At 39.1% G+C, this 25,756-nt stretch overlaps 1 protein-coding gene across 2 annotated transcripts in view; it reads right to left on the reverse strand.

Moving 5' to 3' along the window:
* PRKAG3 (protein kinase AMP-activated non-catalytic subunit gamma 3) overlaps positions 1 to 25,756 on the reverse strand; it is a 1,357,042-nt gene that overhangs the window by 842,004 nt on the left and 489,282 nt on the right. For both annotated transcript variants that reach the window (XM_044075227.1, XM_044075226.1), the window contains exons 6-7: positions 16,312 to 16,383; positions 8,310 to 8,419 (exon numbers count right to left, since the gene is read on the reverse strand). In XM_044075227.1, the coding sequence (XP_043931162.1) occupies positions 8,310 to 8,419; positions 16,312 to 16,383 (182 nt within the window). The remainder of the gene's footprint in view (positions 1 to 8,309; positions 8,420 to 16,311; positions 16,384 to 25,756) is intronic.

The following is a 25,756-nucleotide window of genomic DNA, read 5'->3' on the forward strand; positions in this document are numbered from 1 at the left end:
GTTCGAGTGTATTCACTGTTGCAGTCCTGGTTACCCTCCCTCTAGCCCCCTGATCTCTCTTTACTTCTACCTATCTTTTTTGTTTGGCATATCTTATATCATGTGTATTTGCTTTTTGATGGGGGTGTTCCATACCATGTAATTGCTTCCTATTTTGGGGTCACCTGACATCTGGGGCAAGAAAAACTGATGTAATGGCATTGGCTGCATGTTTTATATCCCTGACGAACTGACGTAATATAAGAAGCAACAGCATCCGATGCAGAAATCTGAAGACTCTGGTATTCAGGCCGGCTGAGGATTACCTGCAGGCAGATAACCCAAATGTGATGACTGCAACAATGAATGCACTCAAACATCTACATTTATGGTAAGTGTACACAACTGTACTTTGTGTAAAATGTATTTTAGTGCTGGACAGGCAGATGGATACTGGATCATTTTATAGGTGGTAAGAAGCTGTGTATACGTTAGCTGATGTGGCAGTTCTAACCAATTTTGGCTTTTCAGTGCTATACAGTTGTGGGTTCTGAAAGGGGTATGTGCTGTAAATTTAGCAGCTTTGTTATAGCATTGTTCAAGTTTTAATTTTTGTGAAGCCTGGAGGTTAATAAGGATGGGAGCACCATAAAGAAGAGTGGGGAGGAGATAAGTAGTGGCAAGTATAGTTTTAGTTGCATCAGTGAGAAAGTTTTTGGCTCTGTAAAGCATCCCTAGTTTTTGATTAGTTTTTCTTATGTAATTTTGTATATGCAGGTCGAATGTAAGATTATAATCTACTATCACCCCTAATAGTTTGCTATGAGAAGTGACTTTCATTGTTGTATTATCAAGAGAGAGAAATTTAAATTTTGTTTTTGTTTTTTTTTTTATGAGAAAGGGATTTGAGGAAAAAAATAGTAGTTTGGTCTTTTTTGGGTTGAGCATGAGTTATGAGTTATGAAGCCATGTTTCAATAGCTGTTAAAGCTTCCTGAATAATTTTTTGGATGTCTACCTTGTTGTCAGATGTGCAGATAAGAGTGGAATCACCTGTGTATTGTATTAGGGTAGCCTATTGTGTGCAAGTATAGAGGGTTTTGGTGAAAATATTAAAGAGGAGGTGACCAAGGGTAGAGCCTTCTGGTACATCAGTGGTGACTGGGAGGTAAGGAGAGAGCATGGAGTGGCATTTTACTGACTGATATCTATTGGATAGATAGCTTTTGAACCACAGAAGGGTAGGCTGAGAGAGACTTAGTGAGTAGATTTGAAGTAGAAGTTTGCTGTGACAAACTGTGTCAAAAGCTTTAGACAAATATAGAAATAAAGAACAGGCTAGTTTGCCATTATCTCTAGCTTTATTGACAATATCTATATGGGTTAAAATGACAGTGATATTACTATGGGAAGGATGGAAATCATGTTGTGTAGGGGATAACAGGTCTTCCTGCAGGAGATAGTCTACCAAATGCTTTTGAATACATTTTTCAAGTATTTTGTAGAGGAGAAATAAAATTGTTATAGGGGATAAGGTGTGACTTTTTCCAGAGAGAGGGAATGTGGAATTCCTGGAATGACCTATTTATAAGGATTGAGACAGGATAGGTAATGCTATTGGCTGCTATTTGTTCATCAGCTGAAGAAGTACACAGTTTAAGTTTCTTTAAGAATAGTTTTATATAGGATGTGGGCACAGGTTTGAAAGTGAAAGTGGATGTGGTGATATGTGGCTGATGGGGAGGGTTGGGATTAGATGACGAGGAATCTTTGGTAAAAAAATGCTATACCATCTATAAAAAAAAAGAGTTGAGCTGTATTGCAGTTTCAGGTGGTGAATTATCGAGAGAGGGCTTTGGGTTGAATTTTTGGCCAGGATGTAAAATTTCTCTAATGGATGTCCACAATTTTCTAGGGTTATGTTTAGTACTATTTTGAAAGTTATTACAATATAGTTTTTGTCTTCATTTATTGCTTTTTAGTACAATTGAGAAGCATTCTGAATTTTGCAAGATATTAAGGTGTTTTATATTTCTGACATTCTCTCTATGCTTTTTCTCTCTCCAGAATTAGAATTCTACTCTTTTTGGATAGCCAAATTGCATTATTTGTTTTCAGTTTCTTCCTTCTAGGAGGTACAAGGCTATTTAGGGTATTTAGAAAAGTTGTATTAAATTAAATTACAGAATCATGTAAGGGGAGAATTCTTAGGAACAAAAAAGAACTTGATAAACCAGAAAAAACACACAGCCCTGTCATTCAGGACCCGGAACCAGTAGCAAGAAGATTTTTTCAGGCTTAATGCGAATGCTGACGCTAGCCAGTTGTTTTAAAAAAATCAACAGTCTTTATTGAAACGAATACAGTAAACCAAGCGCTTTCACCCGTGTAATACCGGGCTTTGTCAAGGACGAATGTATGAGCGCCATCGCGTGGCTCATTAAATAGTAAAATTCAAATCACATGATATAATTAATCAATTAGTTTCAATTACATTCAATGTATCTCTAACAATAGTTCTCTCTTTAACAAAATTAAGCAGAATATTTTGCAGAGGCAAACCCTGCCCTGGATTTGGAAAAGACAGGCAGATGGTAATGCTCGGTAAAAGTGTGAACAGATGTCCAAGTGGCAGTCTCCAGGATGTCCCTGGTGAGGATCCCTCTGAGGAAAGCTGCAGAGGTGGAGGTTACACTGGTGGAGTGTGCCTTGACCCCCATGGGGGGAGGCTTGCCATGCTGTTTGTAGCAGAAATGGATGCAGTGTGCTATCCATTTGGAAATGGTTTGCCTGAAGATGGCTTTGTCTTCTGCCCCTGTAGCAAAACTAACCAGCAATTGATCAGACTTTCTGAAGGGTTTAGTCCTGTCCAGATAGTATCTGAGCTGGCTGTGCACATCTAGAGTGCAGAATCCTTTCCCCCTTGTTTTGGGAGTCAGGAAAGAAGGTGGGCAAATGAATGGATTTGTTGAGAGCCACACTGGACACTACCTTGGGCATGAAGGATGGATTAGTTCTGAGGGATACCCTGTCTGCAGGGAAAATGATGAATGGTTCCACACCCATGAGTGCTTGCAGCTCAGAGACTCTTCTAGCTGAAGTGATGGCCAGAAGGAAGGCTGTCTTCCAGGAGATACATTTAGCTCTCCAGAAGAAAGTGGTTCAAAAAGAGGCAGGGTGAGCTTTTCTAAGACAAAGTTAAGGTCCCAAGCTGCTGTTGGTGCCCTTCTGGGGGGCCTCAAGTTGCTAGCCCCTCTGAGAAACTGTTTAATCAGAAGGTGTGAGAAAAGAGGCTGCTCACTGTGAAAATGTGCATAAATAGCAGAGGCATGAATTTTTATAGAGGAGAAAGAGAGACCACTGTGTAGTAGGTCAGATAAGTAATCTAGGATGAGAGGGATGGAGGGCTGTGCTGTATTGGCCCCCTTTGCCTGGTTCCAGGTGCAGAACCTTTTCCATTTATCTGCATAAGACTTTCTGGTGCAAGGGCATCTGGCCACTCAGATAACCTCCGGAACCTGTTTACTGAGGATGGCAGATTGGTCCGGGGTTAGGGAATAAGCCAAGCTGACAAATTGAGTGTCTGCAATTGGGGGTGCATGAATTCCCCTTCCCTCTGGGTTAGGAGGTTTGGAATCTGAGGAAGATGCCATGGAGGCAGCGGGGACAGGCTGAGCAGCATTGGGTATCAGTGCTGCCTGGGTCAGTCTGGAGCTATGAGAATGGTCCTTGGTTTTTCCTCCCTTATTTTGAGCAGTACCCTGGGGATTAGAGGTAGGGGAGGAAAGGCATAGACCGAGAAGTTTACCCAGGGGGAAGGACAGGGCATCCACTTTCCAATCCATGCAGTGATGATCCCTAGTGCAGAATTTTCTGAGATAGTGGTTGGTGTGGGAGGCAAAGATGTCGACCTTCGGGGTTCCCCATTTCTGAGTTATTAGGAAGACAGTACTTCTGCTTAGCTGCCACTCGTGTGAGTCCAAAAGCTTTCTGCTTAATTGGTCTACTAGGGAGTTGAGAGAGACTGCACTATTGTACTAACAGGTGTAGCTTTTTTGGAAGAGGCTGTGAGCCAAATGGTCATGGCCAGCCTGCACAGAGGGTAGGAGTGAGTCCCTCCCTGCTTGTTGATGTACCACATCACAGTGGTGGTGTCTGTCTTGATCAGGAGAAATCCTGGAGAGAGAAGCGGTTTGAAAGCTATCGAGGCCTGCTGCACAGCCATCATCTTTTTTTGACTGATGTGCAGGGGGATTTATTGTGGGCTCCATTGGCCCTGTATGCACTTGCTGTCCAGGTGTGCACCCCAAGCGTAGTCTGATGCATCTGTGGTGAGGGTCTAGGCGGCGGGGTGTGGAGAGAAAGCCAGTCTATTGTTGTGGGACCAGGCTGCTGCCCACCAAAGAAATTCCTTCCTCAGGCAAGGAATAACAGGTAGAAGAGTTTCCAGATCTTGAGAGTGCTGGCACCAAAGGCTCTTTAGGTAGCATTGAAGTTTCCTCATATGCAGTCTGGCATATGGAATGAGGAGTATGCATGATGCCATGAACCCCAAGGCTTGCAGGATTTTTCTTGCAGAAAGTTGGGGCTTGGTGGCCAGTTGACAGAAGTAAACCAACAGGAAAATTTGTTTCTCTGGTGTAAGGTATGTCATCTGGGATGCTGTGTCCAGAGTTGCTCCCAGGAAGATTTTCCTTTGGGTGAGTACCTGTTTGGATTTATTTTCATTGAATGTGTACCCTAGGGAGGTTTGTAGGTTCTTTACAAAGGCCAGGTCTTTGAGCAGCTTTCCCTGGCTGTCTGCCTGAATAAGGTAGTTGTCTAAGTAGGGGTAAATTTGAATATTTCTTTGTCTGCAAAAGGCAATGGCTGGAGCCAGGCATTTTGTGAAAATTATGGGAGCAGTAGATAGGCCAAAGGGAAGTGCAGAGAACTGAAAGTGTTGAGATCCTGCTCTGAAGCAGAGATATTTTCTAAATGCCTCCCTGATAGGAATGTGGAGGTAAGCCTCTTTTAGGTCCAGGGTGGCTAGCCAAGCGTCCTTGGAGAGCATGGGTAGCAGCTGCTGGAGGGTGAGCATTTTGAATTTTGGGATCACCAGGAAGGTGTTTAGAATAGATAGTTCGAGGATGAGGTGCCATGTGCCCTCTTTTCTCGGCACCAGAAAAGTCTGGAGTAGAAGCCTTGGCCTATCTGCTCTGCAGGAACGTGCTCTACTGCCCCCAAGGAGAGCAGGGAATGGATTTGCTTTTGAGTCTCTGCCCACTGATTTGGTGGTAGATCTGGGAACACTTTCAGGGTTGGAAGGGTGTGGAAGGAGAATTTGTACCCCTGAGACACAATGTTCAGAGCCCATTGGTCCTTGGTAATGGTGGCCCAGATGCTTGAGTGAAAGGAGAGTTTCCCTCCTAGAGGTATGTGAAGGTGGGCAGAGGCAAGGTCAGGAGGAGGCCAGTCATTGTGAGTTCTTACCATAAGGGGGTGGCTTAGAACTCCCTGGTTTTGAAGTGGAGGTAGTCCACTGCTTAGATCTCTGCAACCCCTGGGGCTGCTGTCTGGGGAGTTTGTTTCCACGGGGCCTAGGCTGGGCCTGTTTACTCAGAGCAAGAAAGGACCAGTGCTTGGAGGGAAAATGCCTGCTGGACCTGTAAGAAATCTTTAACTGTCTGCATAGATTTTGTTTTTTCTTCCATCTTTTTTTAAGACCTCTTCTGCTTTAGTGCCAAATAAGTTATATTTGTGCAAGGGTGCATCCAACAATTTAGATTTGACATGGTCTGGCAGGGGTTGTTCCTTAAGCCATGCATGTCTTCTAATGACAGATCCAGTGACTGCTGCCCTGCAAGAAGCTTCTAGGGCATCAAAACCACAGTGCAAAGTGTGTTTAGTTACTTGACTTGCAGAATGCATTAAGTCTTGTAAATCTTTTGATTCTGCCCATGCAGGAAAGGAAGACATTTTTTGTTTAAGGAGTTCCAAGGTATGTTGCTAATGCTAATAATATGGAACTGACAATTTAGTGCCCTGATAGCAAGAGTAGCTGAGGTGTATACTTTTTTACTCCATCTGTCCAGTGCTTGGGAATCCCTGTCTGAGGGGGTGGGATTCTTAGCAGAGGATGCTTTAATCCCTTTTGGCCCTTGAGAAATGTTGGATTTTTAAACAAATATTTGTGTGAGTCAGGGACACTGTAGTACCTATATGGTTTTCTGGGAGCAGGAGGGAGGGCATCTGGAGTCAAGCTGGATTCAAGGAAAAAATCCACCACATCCGGGACAGGGGGAATGGCTAAGGGTCTGTGTTGTGGAAGCTCCAGAAATTCCCTGAGTCTCTTTTTTGACTGAGGGTAGTCTTGACTCTCCCATTGAAAATGCTCCCTTAAGGTATGCAGGGTTTCCCCAAAGGAAAAGTCTTCTGGGGGAGAGGCAGCAGGAATGGATTCCTCTGCCTCAGAATCCTCATATGTGGAGAGGGGCTGCATGTCTTCATAGTCAGATGCATCAGATTCATCTGACTTTTGTTCAGACAAAACTACTGGAGACAGATCTCTTTTCCTTTTTGAGGGGGTGGCTTGGCTTCCCATAATTAGCATAATAAGGTCTTCTTTCATTTTAAGCATTTGAGACTGAGGCAAGGGAGCAGGTGCCTGAGAGAGGGTATTCAGTTTCTTAGGTGTGGTTCTACCCCTGGGCCTAAAGAACTTGGTAGTTTTTGAAAGAACAGTAGTCGGGAAAGAAGGCATCAGTTTATGGTGGGATTCAGTGTTGTGAAGGACTTCCTTGGAAGCCAGTGCTTGCACAGCAGCTCCGGACCCATGCAAGGTAGAGACGACCGCAGGATCCTTAGACGAAGAAGAGTTCTGCAGCATACCGGACTCTGAAAGGGTCTCAGTAGCGGCCTGCGAATTAACTGAAGCGGGCATCAGGGGCTGTGAAAGTGCCTCACTGAGCTCCGGAGGACTGACAACTAGCTTAATGGACATGTCGTCAGAAGGTTTGGTCCTGTGCAGTCTGTCTCTCTCTTTATCTTTACGCTTTTTCAGAAGATCTGCTGTCAGATGGCTTACCGAACTCATATCGGATTTTGAGGACTGTAAACAGAAATATCTGGCTACAATAAAGGCCCGACGATGGATAGTTCTGCTGTTAAACAAAGCACAGAAGTGACAATGAGGGACGTGGTGGTCTGGGCCTAGACAAGTGATGCAGTAAGAGTGGAAGTCTTGCTGTGGTACTTGCTTTCCACAGGTGAGACAATTATTAACTTTTTCTGACATCAGTTATTGCAAGAAAAAAGGATCCCCAATGGGGTAATTAGCTTTCGAAGACTTCAACTTCAATTCAGAAATGAAAACACAGGTAGCGGCTGACCGGAACTTGTGCGAACTGCTTCTGTTTCGGGCTCCATGGCAAGAAAGACTGCTGTAATGGCGTCGGCTGCCTTACTTTATACCACTGATGACCTGACGTCAGTCTTCAAGCGACAGCAACCGACGCAGAAATATTAAGTCTCTGGTATTCGGGCCGGCCGAGGGCTACCCTGGCAGGGATAGCCCAAATGTGATGACTGCAACAGTGAAACACGAAGAACATCAAATGTATCCAGCACTGCAAGTCTTTTGTTTAATATAGAAGACATTCTAGCCATTTCTAAAGGGATTAAGGTCCTTAATAATAGCTAAAGTCCCTTAATCTACCATAGATGATGGCACTCCCAAGATGCTTGATTCTCACATCCAGGGGAGCCAATGGGTTGACTATCACCCTTAGGAAGAGTGAATGAATGGATCAACGAGGTGACTAAAGCAGAAAATTAAATGGTCAAAAGGGCAGGTTTTGAGGAGACAAAAAAAAAATGAAAAGCACATACAGGGAAATCAAAACTTTAAATAAAATAAATATAGATAAATTAACTCAACATTATAGCAACCACGTTTGTTCAGATATTTAAAATATCAGACAAAAAATAGTTTATATTCAGCAACACAGTTATCTTCTACCTGCCTGTCTATCTCTTCATTTTAAGAAATACTTTGAGAATACATTAATGTGGCATACAGTTGATTCAGCGAGTAGAAAAGATTTGACATTTGAAAACTTCAGCACTGGGCAGAGAAAGTTAAAATGAATGACTACTCATTGGACCTTAATGTGTGCAGGTAAACCTGAAATGAAAAGGGAAGGTAAAGGAACAAATTAACACTAATGCGTTCACATTCCAGAGCAGTGGGATTGGATCCTTTCCTGCTCTTATCCTTCGTGTTATTGTTTTTTACTTCCTCATACACTTTATCACATAATGTACCATGCACTTTGTAACTTTTCAGCATACCTGTAATGTGGTGTCAAAGATAACTAGTTTGCAGCTGGTAGGAATGGCGTCATAACAGTGATGCTGCTTCATAAAATTCATGTAAACTTCGGGGTCATTGTTCACAGTAACTGTAGCAGGAAAAAGATCATAAATATACCTCACTTCTAAACAGAATTCTACATCAGTTGTTACTTCTAAATGTGCAATCTTTCGCCAGATTTATAATTTAATGTGATTTATTTACTTCAGTATACTCTGCATCCATTAGAACACTCACACTCATAAACAAGTCCAGATATCATTGCAACAAAAAGTACACATGCACAGACAGACTTTGAAATCAAATCAATATGTTTAGGTAAGGTCAAGAAAATCACATAATAAATGGAAATAATATTAATGTAACAGTGCTGTAAATAAATGTGAGTCCATATAATGAAACCAGATACTGATGTCCCTAACATGACCTAGTTCCAATCAGCATAAAATAGGTCTGTGGGTATATATTTACCTCTTTTTATTTGATTTTTGCTTCTTATCAGACTTTGAACAAGAGCATATCCAGAGTCAGGAGGTTGTAGGCCGTCATTTATGTGTGGCTTGCATTTTTATTTGTACACCTAACCCACTCCCATTGTTGTCTGACAAACATGGTATAGTACCTTTTATTTGAAGCTTATTGCAAGTGCATGTTTCTGTATGCCCTCTATGCATCATTGGATTGCTATGCACTTATTGACTACTGAGTGCACCTTTGTGAGTCCACTTATGAGTGCTTTCCCCAGGTGACACTATTGTACTAGCTGCTGTACCAGTCCCCCCTCACACACACACACACACACACACACACACACACACACACACACACACACACACACACACACACACACACACAGGATGTGCGAGCTGACAGATAGTATTGTTCTTTTAACACAGACAGATACAGGACTTAATGATAGAGAGGGTTCCTATGGGATTTTTGTTAATAAATGTAAATATTCTATTAAAGTGCCATACATAAAGGATGTCTATGGTCTGGCTAGTCAGAGAAGATAGCCTGTCATGGTGTATGTGTCTGAGTGTACTTGTGTGTGTGTGTGTGTGTGTGTGTGTGTGTGTGTGTGTGTGTGTGTGTGTGTGTGTGTCACTCGCACGCACATGTATGCCTTTTCAAAAGAGATAGAAAAATGTTATTTACTCACCCCATAGCTTCATTTTTTCCTATTATTTTCATCATATGTATACTCAAGCCAATTATCCTAGTATGTTTTTACCCACTTCTGTCCAATATCCTCTTAAACTTCAACCAGCATACAAGCAAGCACCCCTGACCTATTGCCCTCAGACAATATAATGCAGTAGATATAGCCATGTCTCCCCTGCCCTTTTCTTCCTTTTTACTTAATTACTTCTCCCAACATCTGTTAAACCCTTTGTCTTCTGCACATGTGCAGTCTGCCTTCAGGCTCAATAATTACTACAGATGACTCTCATCAAAGGATCATTGCAGATTACTACTGTCATATTATTGTTAGTTCACTCATCTTTCACTTCTAACTAATCCAAACTAATGATCTTGGCAGTCCATCCTGACACTATTATTAAACGGGAAAGTCATGCCTCATATACATTCTTCCTTATTTTATATATATATATATTTTAACATTTGTGCTGATTCTCAGTTTCTACATCGTCTTTCATCCTTTTTTAAATCTTGACAACTGAAGCAACTCTAGCATGATTTGTTCATGCACCATTTTCCATTTACCCCTTTAGTAATACACTTTTGCCTGAGTTACTATCACACATACTTTTATAGTCAGTGATTCTTTCCATTACTTTCCAAGTAATTACATTAGCTCAGCACCAAACAGATACTTATATTTTAACAGTATATGTAGAGTCCTTCATTACAGTGGTAGCGTTGTTACCTCACAGCAAGAGGTTCTCCCGTTCGATTCTCGGCTTGGCTTGGGAGTGCCTTCTGTGTGGAGTCTGCATGTCCTCCCCATGGTTGGGTAGCGTTCGAAAGACATGCGTGCATAAATGGGCGTGCCTTCGTTGAAGGTTGAACGTCGAGCTGGCACCTTGGCGTTTCGTAAAAAATCTACTGCCAATCATTAGCGGACCGGAGTTGCGCTGTGGCGACCCCTTACCAGGAAAAAGCCAAAAGGCAAACAACAACATGTAGAGTCCTTCATTTCTTTCCTGGTAGTAGTATTAGTTTCATAACATGCATCCATTTCCATGCCATAAGCATCTTTATTAATATTAAAAATGATCAACAAGATGTCAGGCATTCAGGTTCTATTAAATATTTACATGTTCAAATACTTTTGAAATGAATCTCATGCCTCAAAAGATAATCATATTTATTATTGCTTTACTACTGGCCCCATAACAGATGCACAGTTAATCTTTCAATAATAATATTCTATTAGTTACCATTGCATAGTTAAGCCTACAATTATAACATGTATTTAGTAAAGCTGATTTAAAAAAAATATTTGAAAAGGATTAAAGCTTTCAGAATTAAAGCACATTAATTTAATAGTACTAGCTCTATCTTTTTGAAATTATGTAACAAATTAACCCTGCTTTTATTTGAGGGCCACACTTATTCTAATAAAGAAATAAAAACTAAAATAAACACTGCATGCACAGAGCTAGGCTTTCTTTCACCACTGTATTCTTCATGGTTATTTCAATCATTCTAGTCAAACATACTGAAAACATCCTCCATTTAAAGTCCCAGTTCTATATGTCCAATATCAGCCAGAGTTTTTCAGTTATGAAATAAGATTTACTTAATTTATTTTAATTCATAGAATGTCACGAAGAGTTTTGGTTAACAAGATACTTGTGTCACCTATTGGAAGTTCTTAAAGCATAAATCCAAGGACAAATCCAAGGATTTGAACTTTTTCTGCAACATAAATAGAAGCGGCTGGAAGGACTGATATATTTCTCAAAGGATCCTCCTGCTATGGAATAACCTCCCCATCTGTATGAAGTAGAACGCATCCCTGACCTTAGTCAAAAGAAACCTTGATCATTGGATTGGAAATCACAAATTCACCATCCCATCCGACCATCATGCCTCTAATTGAGAGAAGTTGACAGTAAGCAAATGAATCCCCAACTAACATACCCTCCCCACATAACCCATAGCTACCTCTTTACTAAAATACCCCAACATGTAGGTGTCCAAGGAACTGTGGGACAAAACTGGGTTGGGTTGCACAGCTAGGCCTTTCAAGACACTGGTGGTCATTAGCCTAGTATAAACTTACGAACCCTTAAATGGGAGGCCCTCTTTATTATTCTTTACTCCAGGCACAACATTTCTAAGAAATATCCCATTCCTCGTCTCAAGAATTAAATTTTAAAGTTGCATATTGTCACAGAGAGATCAGATTTCTGCAATGGCTAAGCCCCAAAACATGGCATAACAAAGTTTAAGAAAGATTTTTTTCAATAATACTTCACAGTCAGATTTATGAATCCTCTCATATTATATTTCTCCAGTTACATTACACAAAAATAGTTGCCCCTTTCTGTTCATGTTGCTCCTCCCTTTCTTCTTCCACTTCCTCTGAAGACAAAGAGTCACTTGATTTATAATTCTTATATATTTAGTCTCCATTACATTAGCAACGCTGGTAAAATTAAGCACTCCTTCTAGGAAAAAAAAACTTAATTCTACAGGAAAATGTTAGTCTATATCTCACCCTGTGATGCATACATTCTCCATTAGCATCCATGAACTGTAATTTCAACTGAAAAGTTGCATTTGAGTAATCCTGATCTTCATGCATAGTCCAACCCACTAGAGTAAATCTCCCCAGTTGTCCTAATTGTGACAAAAGCACTTGCCTTTCATATGTCAACACAAACCACTAAAACAAGCCTATGTTTTCCTTTATGTTCTCTTATTGCTACCTGACACACTTTTTAAATCCAAAGTGATGATGTCTTGAAGCCTGTGTACTACACTCTCAGATTTAGCAAATTTTAACAAATCCACATCTTCCTTTCCCTCTAAGAATCCAGTCAGTCTCATATCTTTTTCTACAGATTTTATTCTTTATTGCATTTAAATGCTGACCTATATTTTATGGTTTGCTTCTCACTCATAATGCCTTCCTTCACATTTCAAGTGGTGTGTAATAGGTAACACAACAACCTGGTGTGCACATAGGAACTTGATGGTATCAACACCAATGATGTGAATGCAAACACACACACACACACACACACACACACACACACACACACACACACACACACACATACACACACACACGCACGCACACACACACACACACACACACACACACACACACACACACACACACACACACACACACACACACACACACGTATATCCTTCCAAAACCTTGTTATGAGCCTCAAGCCAAAGTTCACCTACTTCAACATACCTGCAAGTTTTTTTTTTAATTCAAATCAGTTCCTTACCACGTGCATAACACCGCTGTAGTGGTTGCTGCACCACTTAATTGTTATCATTACATATTTACTCCTCAACAGTCTGCCCTTCTGCCCTTGTTCAAATGAAGAGACCTTTGTATTTAATAAATGTATTAGTATAAGTTGCATAGCCTCATTTATTCACAAAAAATAAATAAATAAACAAATTCAGCCATGCAATATGGAGCAACCAAGGGAGACCACAACCTTCCTCAGGCACCACAAGATTTATCCAGACCATATAGATTTTTAAAGAATAATGCAGTAACACTTTAAGATGTTGGCTGGGATAATGAACTTTTATTCAAGGTAGCTTGGGTAGGTTTAGATTTTTATCAGACCCTACAAATGAAAGAAACCATACTTTAAATATGGTTTAAGCATGTTTGTTTATAGTCAAATCTGCCTCAGAGGAAATAAAATGTGTAACTTAGTAGTTTCTGCGTGCCAATGATTAGTTTGGCAATCATCTCTATTTGTTGTAAGAATGTAGGAAAAGGATGAAGACAGATTCCGTGATAACTAAACAGACACTTTCCTGGCACTGTTTTGGCATTAACTGTGACTACATTAGGAAGATTTTATAATATCCGAGGTGATGACGAAAGCATGGTTTTGGTTCTGGAACTGTGGGGACTGTTCATTTAATATGAATAAGGTACAGTTTGAGACCTTAAATAATTTGGTTAAGCGTGATGATTTTTATATTTGTCCAGCAGATAAAGGGGGAGGGATTGTAATAATGGATACCATAGATTATGTGAACAGAATGTTATTAATGTTGAACGACTCTGTAACATATAATGAATGTACTAAATCTGATGTAGATAAATTGGTTGACAGAGTTAATAATTATGTACATGATTTGTTAATGGAAGGTGCTATTGGGAAAGACCTGTTTGAGTACTTCTTGGTTGAACACCCTTTGACTCCATTTATTTATGGACTTCCCAAAGTACATAAGGATCTGTATATCCCACCCATGTGCCCTGTTGTGTCTGGGAGTGGGTAGGTAACAGAACCTATGCCAATATATGTGGAGAGACAGCTTCAACCTGTGCTTGATGGTGTAGAAATCATTCTAAGAGATACCAAGCAATTTCTGAAGAGATTAGTGACCTGGTCTAATAGTAACACCATTAATGAGTATTTTTTGATGACTATGGATGTTGTTTCTCTATTCACTGTGATCCCAAATGACATCAGGATAGATTATGATAGGCAGTTTTTGATTAGGCTTGTCGGTTATTCAGCCAACAAAGTATATTTGATTTGCTTCTTATTGGATCTAATTTTATCTAATAATATTTTTATGTTTACTGACAGATACTTTCTTCAGAAAGTAGGGGTAGCGATGGGCACAGTATGTGCCAACAGCTATGCGAATATGGTACTTGCTCTTTGGGAAACCTTATATGTGTTTGACTGCTAAAATCCTTTCATAGATTTGATTCTCTACTATGCTGAATTTGTAGATGATGTGTTTTTTGTATGGGCTGGTATGATTGAAATTCTGCATCAGTTTCTTGACTATTTACATAATATAACTGACTTTCTAAGGTTTATTTTTCATTACCCTCGTCTGTCTATATATTTTCTGGATGTTTGAGTTTTTAGAAATTTAGATAGATTGGATATGGCCCTCTATAGTATACCATGTAAGGTTAAGAACAAGTTACATGCATGGTGTATACACCCAAAGAGGGTGAAGATGAATGCTATGAAGTGACATTTTTTTGGACATGCAAGGTTACATATTAGATATAGTGATATGTATTCTTCATTTGACACTCATGCTAGTGAGTTTCGACAGAGTGGGTATCTTGATTCTGACATTATGCATATTCAAAATGATGTGATATCATATAGACATGACAGAACTACAACTTATTTTGATACGATTGATGTAAATTGTGCTGGCGAGAGGTTGGCTCTATCTGTAATATTATTAAGAAAGATTGGAAAGTTTTAACTTTAAATTGTAAATATAGGCAAGTTTTAAATAGAGAGCCTTATTTTGTTTTTAAGAATTATCCATTCTTGAGGAGGATGTTATGTTACAAACCTCTGATCAGGGATGATCTGAGACTGACAGGGTTAGACAAAAAGGTACATATCCATGTCAGGTATGTAATGTGTGTGATCTTATTATTATTGATAACTCCTTTGTACACCCCCTCAGTGGACAGTTATTTGAATTTAATGTTTATGCAGACTGTGGTACAAGTAATCTTGTACATTTCGCTATTTGTGATGTATATTGCTCCTACTATGTTGACAAGACTGATGTTTGAGAGATCATATTAAGGAACATGTCTATGCTATTAGTAAGGGGGACAGTATAAATGCATTAGCTAAGCATGTAGTAAAAGAAGGTCAAATGCATAGGTTTAAGTTTCTTGTGGTAGAGAGAAATTATAGCATGGATAGAGGGGGTGACATTAGGACTCGAACAGAATGCCTTGACGTGAAGTGGATTTTGATGCTGGCAGCTAATAGGGGAATACGTCTGAATTAGACTATTACTTCAAGGTCATACCTGAGATCTGGAGGTTTGAAACATTGATTATGTTCATCTGATAGTGCTAATTAGATGGTGTTATATATGCTATGTGTCTGATTTTAATGGTAGATCTGAAGAAGCAACATTTGTTACAAAAGCGCTCATCATTTTTATATACAGATCTTTTATTTTTGCTTTTTATTAAAAAATGTTGAACCCACTGGCTGACTTTCGGTTTTTGTTTCTGTTATGGTTTTGGTTCTGTTAGTGTTTTGGAGTGCAGTTCTTGGTAAGATATGTCACAGTAGCAGAAATCATAGAAAGCCAGAGACATTGAAACTAGCAGTACAGCATTTTCAGGAATGTTTGCTGAAGTGATGCAGAGGGAAACATTGCATTCTGTTGCACAGAATCAGTATTTCAGTATTGGAATCACTAAAGCACGTGATCACATCCACTTCCATTAAAAGATAAAACAAAGCACAGAACTCAACCATTTTAAGTCTCATTCTCACCCTTCAAGTTGAGAGCTCCTCTCACCTCTGACATGAGCACAAACACACACACACACACACACACACACACACACACACACACACACACACACACAGACACTAACACACTAACTCTAGACAGGGCAAAATAATAACAAACCCTCTTACACAGTCCCCAGATAAGTCAACAGATACAAAGTGGTACTTTTCAGAGATTTCCCAGTTCTCCTGGCCAACCTCTAGAATTTAGTATCACAATTTGAACGTTGGTCATGTATGTGAGTCAGTTGACTACCATCAAGTAATCTGGTCATTTGGGAAAGAGAACCTGTACTTCAGGTGACATAAGGTATCATGATAGAAAAACATATTCTGAACCAAGAAAGAAAAAGAAGAACATATCTAAGTGCTATTAATTTAGAAATACAAAGTATTATTTTTTGCATAGAAATTGTCAGTCACCAACTAAAAGAAAAAAGCTTTAAGAAAGCAAACCTGTTTAGTGAGAACATTAGAAAACTGTCATTGTCACCTTGCCTGAACTTTAAGCTTCTTGGTGACCCAGTGAGCCAGGAACAGGGTGACATATCTTCATCAGAAGAATCTATTGCAGTACAAGAAACAAAAATGTTATATTAGGTCCAGTGTGTATTTACAGTCAGTGCAATTAAATTATGAGCAGTTATATTTAAAGCTAATGGATACCAACAATAGTTTTAAACAAATAATAAGCCAAAATTTTACTTTAAGTTCACATATGTATTTTATTTTAATAATTTGTTAACTGTGTAAGCTCACTAAATGCAGTTGTCCCTTTTCCAGGAAATCAAGAACACTGTCTAGTTAAGTGACTTGCTCAAAGTCATATAGTAGGTAAACAGAGGCTGAGAGAATAAAGCACTTGATTAAAGGAAGATGCTTGTTAGCAGTCCATAGATGTAATTCTCTGCATTAACTGCCAGACTAAATGTATTCAGACAGTAGGGATACATATTATAGTCACATTATGCTTAAAGTAAAGGAAAGGAAATTATTCCTGAAGTGCCAAACATCCCTATTTGGAATGTAGGGATGATATTCCTGGCCCATCAAGGAGAGTCATTAAGAGTGTATTTGTTATAACTAACGTCAGTGATCCTCCTTGGTGGTTTATTCGTTGGAAAGAATCTTAGTTAAGCAGCAACTAAAAAGTTGGAAGGAGCCAGAGGATCACTGAAGTACCCATCTCAAAAAGGAGAGTCCTGCACCACTTCTTTCCCAAATGAGGCACAATTCTTACAGTCATAGCTAGCATGATCATATGCTGGACAATCAAGTATACCAACCATTAAGTTCAAAGCCCAAGGGGGAAAAGAAGTTCTTCAGAGTGGGATAAAGATGCAGGACACCTTTAAGAAACTGTTTTAAAAGCAAGCACTGGGTCATAAAACAGTCCTCCACAAGGTCATGACATGCAGTGACAGCTAATGCATGCACCTTGACCATGGAATAACTAGACCAACTTATACATGTGTCTAAGATAAGACAAGATCATCTGCAAGCTAACCATTATGAGCTATATGGGGTCCTGCTCCACCCAAAACTGCAGCTGTGTCTGCTCAGAGTCATAGGCTTACTGAGCAGAAGCCTTACTAGCAGCACTAGTGTCCTCTGAGATGAAAGCTAGCAAATCTACTAGGATGAAGAAACCTAAATCAGAAGCCAGGTAATGAGGTAGATCCACTTGCCTTCCCAACTAGGTGAACATGTCTGATTTGGGCCATAGGAGTGCATTGTGTTGCTAGAAGCCTGAGTACATGATAGCACTTACTTCTCAGCCCCTAAGAGGAAACAAGAGATACTTTGTAACAAGGTATGGATTTAGCAGGAACGAAAGCAACATGTACAGGAATAGCCCATGCCATGGAAGAGGGCACATCCATTATTACCACCTTTTTGCCATGGTATGTCATTCACATGTTGTCATGCACAACAGAGAAGGGACCACATTGTCCAATTATAAAAAAAGATTAGTGTATGAAGTGCATCATTTCTGGAAGATCTTGGCCAGGCACACCCTCTGAATCTGTAGCACCAAGAAAGAACTTTGAAGACTAGCTCAGAGACTCTACCTGGATTTTCAGTTTGCACCAGGGATATGAAATGCTGAGAGATTCTTACCCCAATCTATGAGTCTTTACAAAGCAATCATGGCACCTACTTAAACAGGTGGAAATTCCTTGTTCTTCCATGTATGTGCCACACTACAGTTTGACTGGTCACATCAGAAAGGACTCCAGCAACAACTTTGTCTCAATGACCATGAAGGCCAAGTAGATTGTTCTTAACTCAAGAATGTTGATGTCAGTCCACTATGGGGGACTACAGTTCTTGCACCCTATAGAGAATAAATTAACTCCATGACCTGCAACTGACAATCATCAGAATCTGTGACAGCAGAGCCGGATCTAGCACTAGGTGACCTAGGCAGTTGCCTAGGGCCCATGTTGGCTTGGGAGGGGGATGTTTTGACTTGGAGGCTCAATAAAAAATAAAATCTCTTCTATAAAAGAAAACAAGACTGAATACATCTATAAACATATTAGGGCTTTAGGACCTTGTGGGATACTTTCTGCAAGAACTCTGGAGGGCTTTAGAAACTTGTGGGAGACCTCTGTGAAAAACAGCAAGCCCATTAGAGCAGGACTGAATTTAACAGCAGAGGGAGATTTTATTTAACATTAGCAAAACAAGAATGACCAAATGACTTCTTTTAACAGCAGGAACAGAAAACAACAGCAGCAAGCAGAGTTGTTTTAACAGCAGCAGAGCAGGAATCCAGTGAGTGAAGCAGTTTGTGTGTTGCTTAAGCAGCAAAACTGGAGTAGAACCGAATACAGGTATGTGTGTTTGTGTGTGCATGTATGTGCAGACACGCACATGTGTATGTGTGTGTGTGTGTGTGTGTGTGTGTATTGCGCAACTTATAGACAAAGATATGGCATCTAAGTTAAAGGAAGTCATTGTTCCACTGTTTTAGGCATTCATCAGATCTGTCATTGAGTACAGTGCCCCCTTTTGTATGTAGCTAACCAGGCATATCCAACAACTGGGATGCCCACAGAGGTTCCTCACTAAAAGAACAGAGGGTGTAAGTAATATGTCTTATGCAGACTGCTTCAATGCCCTATCCCTATATTCTGTCTCCTACAGGCTTCTGAGGGGAAATATATACCTGGCATACAGGGCATTGCCAGACCCCACTCTGCTGGACCTCCTCCACATCCACAAAACAAACAGTATCAGAATTACCCATTCTAAAGACTTAAACCTTCCCTGTGATATAAATAAGACCTGCTGGAGAAACAGGTATGTATCCCAGAGACAACCCCTTCTATGGAACAGGCTCCCCATGCATGTGAAGCAGAGTTCTTCCCTAGCACAATTCAAGTCCAACTTGGAGAAATGGATGGGAAACCAGAAATTCATCCCTGGTTTGGCACCTATGTCTCTAACTGACAGAGGTAACCTGTAAATAGTTCATCTCCCAGGCCCATGCTTAAACTTATCAAGGGTATCTGAACTTGTCAGAGATTTGGGATGTATGGCTAGGGTTAAAAAGGCCCTTGTGGTCTTTAGCCTAGAAAACACCTAGGAACCTATGAAAATGCCCCAGTCAGATGGGCTGTCTAGTTAAGTGACTTTGTTCAGAATGAAACCCTGAGCCTTGATTATTGAAAAACAAGTGCCTTAAAGTTTTAAATTAAATCCAAATCTCTGTAATCATTGTAGAAGTAAAGAAAAAAATAGCATGCACACTGTTTGAATAGTGTTTTGGTAACTGGGAGGAGGAGGCAAGTAAAGGTACACTGAAATGGCTGCTGGATGGGGATGCTGGGGGGGGGTAGGGATGCTATGGGGTGAAGACACACGGGAGGGTGGCCTGATCGATTACCCTGCCTAGGGCCCCATTTGACCATAATCCAGCTCTGTGTGACAGCTCTTATTGCAGAAATGGAAGCCTTGCCAGAAGATTTGTGAGGATTACTCATTAATTCTGGACTCAGCAGTGAAGGTCAGACACCAGAAGTAGGTCCATAACTCATGACATGATGACAACAAACTCATTTGACAACTCCTAGCCCCTTGTAGGAGTCACGTCCTTAGGCATTAAATCAACACTATGTGGTAGTTGTTAAGTCTAGAAGTTAGAAACAGCTTACGACCTCATAAATCCACAAAAAACACAGCTGAAACAGCAAATGGTAACGGATGCAGCCAGTCCCCAAAACGAAAGCCAATGCATGAAGTGAGCAAAAAATACTTCTTTAATAGACCAAATTAATCAAGTAGAACATGAACACATTCCCATAAACGCTTTCATCCACTCTATAGTAGACTTCATCAGAATGTTTGAACAGCTGTTATTCAGACTATTTAAATAACGTTTGGCGCCAAACAGTCACTCCAACTTCTTTTAAATTTAAAGTGACCCAGTGCCTATTTTAACAATTCTATTTATACCCCAAACAAAAATACAAATTACCTCACAATTTAAGTATAACTAAAATGAAATAAATGCATATAATTAATTAATAAACATATTAAGTACATATTGAATAACTTAGTTACTATTGAATAACTTAGTTACAACAAATCAACATTGTTGAGAGGCTTGTGCTGACAGTAACATTGACTAAAGTGTTCCCTAAGTTAAATCAGTGCAAATTCATTAAAAAGTCAAAACAGTCTTATAGACATTCAGTACATATTGTATGTAAACAATACATATCATAACTAATCTATACATTTTATTATGTATATATGCATGTTCGTTTCAACAAAAAATGAATGATGTAATGTGATGGTCTCAATACAAAAAAATATATAAACATATATATATATAGGAATATAACCAGTGATCTTCTGCTTTTCCATCACTAAAAGTGAGGGCTATACTTGGTGCATCACTGACACTACAATGAGAAAGATGACAGCAGAAATTCCAAGTTTAATTATTTCTGACCAAGACTGCAACCAACAAGTTCAGAGTTCACAGTGGAAAATGTAATTGAGAAGATGTCTGTCTAGCAGTTGATACAGATAAGTAAGGTTATGAACTGTCTTTGTTAATTATTATTCAATTTAACATTACATAGATTGTTCAAGTCATGTCTTTACTGAAATTTCCCTCCTGAACAGAACTCTGCATGTACAGTTCCCAGAGATTTAATTTATTTCTTTGTAGTTTGCTTCTCCCCCTTTCTAAAGATTTCACGGAGACAAGCTGATTATAGAACAATAAAAGCTACAACACTGGTTTCTTCAAAGCTAAAAGATAATGTTTTCTGAAAGCATGCAAGCTGTTTTTCACATCTAGGCTGGGAATAAAGTTAAAAAAGAACAGATACCAATTAATGTAAGTAGAAGCACAGGCAATAATGTGTCTTAATATGGATAGCCTCAATTTCAGGTTAATTAAGGCTGGTGCTGGCAGCTGTCTATTTAAGACAAATGTTCCTATTAGGAGGGATAAACTTCATTATTTGAAGATGTACATAGTTGTGTTTGTTTGTATTAAGTTAGCAGGTTCTGGGGGTATGTTTTGTTTTTTGTTTTTTATTAAAACAAAAAGTCTTATAAAATGTGACATTGGTTCCAATGCTGATGATAAGAAAAACTGTATAAAGTATTAACCTGCTAAAAATTAGTGGGAGCAAAGAATATTTAATTATATTAATAAATGTAGAGTGCAAACAGCAATGCTACAGGCAACACATTTGGAAAAAAGTGAACGTGTGAATTTGATAAATAAAGGATTCAAGAGGATATTCAGCAGAATGGAGGAAAAGAAGAGTACTTACATTAATCTAGAGGAGCTCCAATAATGATAGAGAAGGAGAAAAATACAATACCGGCAGATTTGTGGTAGTAATGGGCTGCTATCAAGGGATGAGGATTATTCTGTCATGTATTTATACTTCCATCAAAACTGCTATTATGGAGCTAAAAAAATGTGGGAGAGATCATCAGCTTTCAGAAGGGAATATTATTTACAGGTGGGGACTGGAATTTGATTTGCAAAAATGAGAATGTATCTGGGGGGCCTAGAAGTGAAAATATGACAAACGATTGTAGATTTATGAAAATATTTGGTATGAACAATGTGAATTCAGAAGTAGGAACTTGAAAAGAATTTACATATTATTTCTCAAGGTACAATAAGTGAGCTAGATTAGACAGAAATTATATTTCACAGCAATTTGCATGTTATTGCGAACTTTGACACACGTCCAGTAACTATTTCATATAATGCACCAACAATTACTAAGATAAAAATGCAGGATATATAAAATATTGCATGACAACTATAAGAATCAATCAGAAGAGGTTAGGAAAAATTGGGAAGAGAGAGATTGGATAAACAATTCACAAAGAAACAATGGAGGGCTATATGTATGTCTCCCAAATATGCAACAAAATCTAGAAGATTTAGGATCTTTGCCTGGAAGTGTTTGCATATATATTTTTATAACTCAAGCAGGCTCTAAAGAATCTTTTCTCAGGTAGACAGCAAATGTCGGAGATGTGATCGGGAAGAAAGAGATAACTGGGAACATATTTTCTGAGAGTATAATGAGTTGGGTGACATGCTGGGTGAGCAAATTGCCTAGAAAAAGTAAGGTCTTGCTGATGCTAATTATGATGGCTGCCAAAAAAGCAATAACTAGATAATGGAAATCAAATTCTAAACCAACTTTACTAGAAGTAACAAAGATAGTAACAGAGATAAAACAACTGGAACTGGAATCTTTAGAAAAGGGTAGGAGTAAATTACACAGAAAAAATGGGGACTATTACATGTAGAGAAGGAGCAATGTTTAAAAGAAGGCAGGCTCTGAATGAGCTATGCAATAGTTGACTGACAATGACTGGATATATTAAAAGTGATGTATAATGTTTGCAGCTACAGTTTTGTTGGCACGGTTTGTAAGGTATAACGTTTGCAACTGAGATTGTGCCACTGTGTTTTATCTTCATTTATATAAATGTAAGATTGTCTGTGTCACACATGATAATTTAATAAAGATGTTTCTTTTTAAAAAAAGATAAAAATGCAAGATAATGGAGCAAAATTATTAGGGAAGGCAGAACGTATTCTAGAAGTTATACCCATTTAGTGCAATAACATGAAAGTGGAATTAAAAAACAGGGTTCAAATAAAAGAAAAAGAGATCTGGATAAGAAGTAACAAGAATTGTTTAGAGGAGCTGACAAAGGCTAAAGCATTACAGAATAAGAGGAATCTCACAGAACAAGAAGAGGCAAGACTGCAGAGTGCTAAAGAGAAAATAAGGGAGTACCTGGATAATATGCATAGGTTTAAAAAAAATTGCTGTTAAGCAACATTTTTGATAATAACTCCAGAGCACAAAAACTTTTGGCACAAAGACTTTGGCAACAGAAAGTAGAAAGTGTTGTTGCAAAACTTAGGGAACCTATAACAAGAAAAATAATCAGAGAACATGTAGAGGTATTAGATATATTTCAGAAATGCTCTAAAAATTTGTATAAAGCAGAGTAATAAGGAAATCAAGAAAAAGTACAAATGGACACATTTATGGAAGACTTAAATATGCCAAGGTTAAAGCTAGATGAGGCTCAACATTTAACAGTTAAGATAAGAGGAGATAAGATAAAATGGTGATGTATAACCAATCTGTAGGAAAGTCTCCAGGAATAGATGCTATTCTGGTGGAAGTTTGAAAGTTAGGAGGGAAGAAAGTGATAAAGATCTGGTCTTGTTTAACATTATTTTAAAAGGAGGAGAGGCACAAACATCTTGGGAAAAGCTGTGATGGCTATATTACTCAACAACAGTAAAGACACATCAGCTCCAGCTTCATAGGGTCTATGTCATAACAACGAAAAATTAAAATCTCAAGCACTAGAAACACTGAAAATCCATAATATCAAAACCTTTATTGTGGGGGGGGGGGCTGTGCCCCCACCCCCCGCTAATTATGTATACCAACTCCGAGATCGCACTACAGTAAGAAAAGATCAAATTTCCCAATCTTCACTGTTTTGCGATCTCACAAAATACACATTGATATACTGCATTTTCGATGTTTCCAGCGCTCGAGATTTTAACTTTTAGTTCATCTGACAGGGACCCAGCTTCATATAGGCCCATTTCAATTTTAAACCATGATTATAAAGTGTTTAGGTCTATAATGGCTAGAAGAATTGGAAACGTGATGTCAAAATTGATAGATAAGGATCAATGTGGTTTTGTGGAGGGGAGGCAAACATTTGACAACATTAATAGAGCAATGATGATACAGAGGGAAACCTAATGTAAGAAAATGCTAACTGTTGTTGGTGGGTCTTGATGCAGAGAAAGCATTCAACAGAGTAAGCTGGGACTTTATGAGTATGTCAATAGAAGCATTTGCATTTCCTGATACAAATATAAGGTTAGTTGTAAGGATATATGACAGCTCTTAGGCAAAAATCAAACTGGGAGGCTTCCTCTCTGATAAGTTTTGCCTGAACAGAGGAACCAGGCAGGGGGTGTCTTCTTTCCCTTTCTTATTTTTGTTATATTTAGAACCATTAGCAAAGAAAATAAGGAACTCAGAAATATAAGTATATAATTGGTCTAGTGTTCAAGAAAAGTTGGCTTTACTTGCAGGTGATATTACTTTGTACCTGATAGAATGAGAAAAGAACATCTTGGTGTTATAGAACATTCTGAGACAGTTCTGCTTTTTTATGGGATATAAAATTAATAGGACAACAACAACAACACTGAAGTTAAAACAAAAGCTATAGCTATAAACAATGCATCCACACATGAAGTGGTTCAGCAGTATCCATATTTATGGGGACATGATAAAATGAAGTATTTAGGAGTATGGATTACAATGGATTCTGTTATGGCAGTTAAGAATATGTGGGAAGAGACTAAACAAAAGATAATACAAAACTGAGAAACTGGAAGCTCTTGCCTATGGTTATGGATAGCAAGATACAAGCAGTAAAATGTTTTAGTCCCTTTAGTTTTATACACACGTTAAGCATGTTTTTATCAGCCAGGGGAGAAATTGTAGATAGTAATTAATGCAGAGTTGAAAGATTTTATCTGAGAGGGGAAGAGAGTAAGAGTCAAGTGGGATAAGCTGATCCTCCCAATAGAACAAGGAGGTTTAGAATTACCTGATCTGAAGGGATATTTTATAGATGAACTGTTAAGGCTCCTATATATACCACAAGCAGCAAGTTACAGTTCTAGTTAGAAAGTGGGGATGATGAAGCAGGGGGTAGTGCAAGAAATTAGGAAAGAGTGGTATTTTGGACATTTACTCTTAAGAATAACAACACTCATAGAATATTAGTCACCAAATAATAGTCACCAAAGCCATAGATGAGGGTAAGGTGGTTCACACAGCCTATCTAGCTCTCGCCAAGGCTTTTGACACCATCCCCCACTCTGGAATTATAGATAAACTCACTAAACTAGGTATAAATCCCTATGTCACAAGATGGGTTACCAACTGGCTCACTGACAGAACCCACACTGTGAAAGTAGCAGAATCCAAATCCAACTTCAGACCAGTGACAAGTGGAGTACCAAAGGGTTCAGTCCTGGGTCCTCTCCTGTTTGGTATCTACTTCTCTGAAGTACAGGCTAACACAGAAGATCTTTGGCTAATGAAGTTCGCAGATGACTGCAAACTAGGAGCCATAATCAAAACTCCAAAAGATGTGGACATCCTACAAAAGGGTCTCGCTGAGACAGATGCCTGGTGTCAAAGCCATGGCCTCAAGCTCAATGCCAAAAAGTGCATTGTCATCCCTTTTGGTAAAAACTCTGTACCCATGAACTACCACATAGGCGGCAGTCTACTTAATACCGAAAGTGTGATAAGAGACCTTGGGACACAGGTGGACAGTAGTCTCTCCTTTGATAATCACATTGCCACAGTAGTCAG

The sequence above is a fragment of the Protopterus annectens genome, chromosome 6.part0 (genome assembly GCF_019279795.1).
Source record: "Protopterus annectens isolate FY-2018-M chromosome 6.part0, PAN1.0, whole genome shotgun sequence".
Lineage (NCBI taxonomy): Eukaryota > Metazoa > Chordata > Ceratodontiformes > Protopteridae > Protopterus > Protopterus annectens.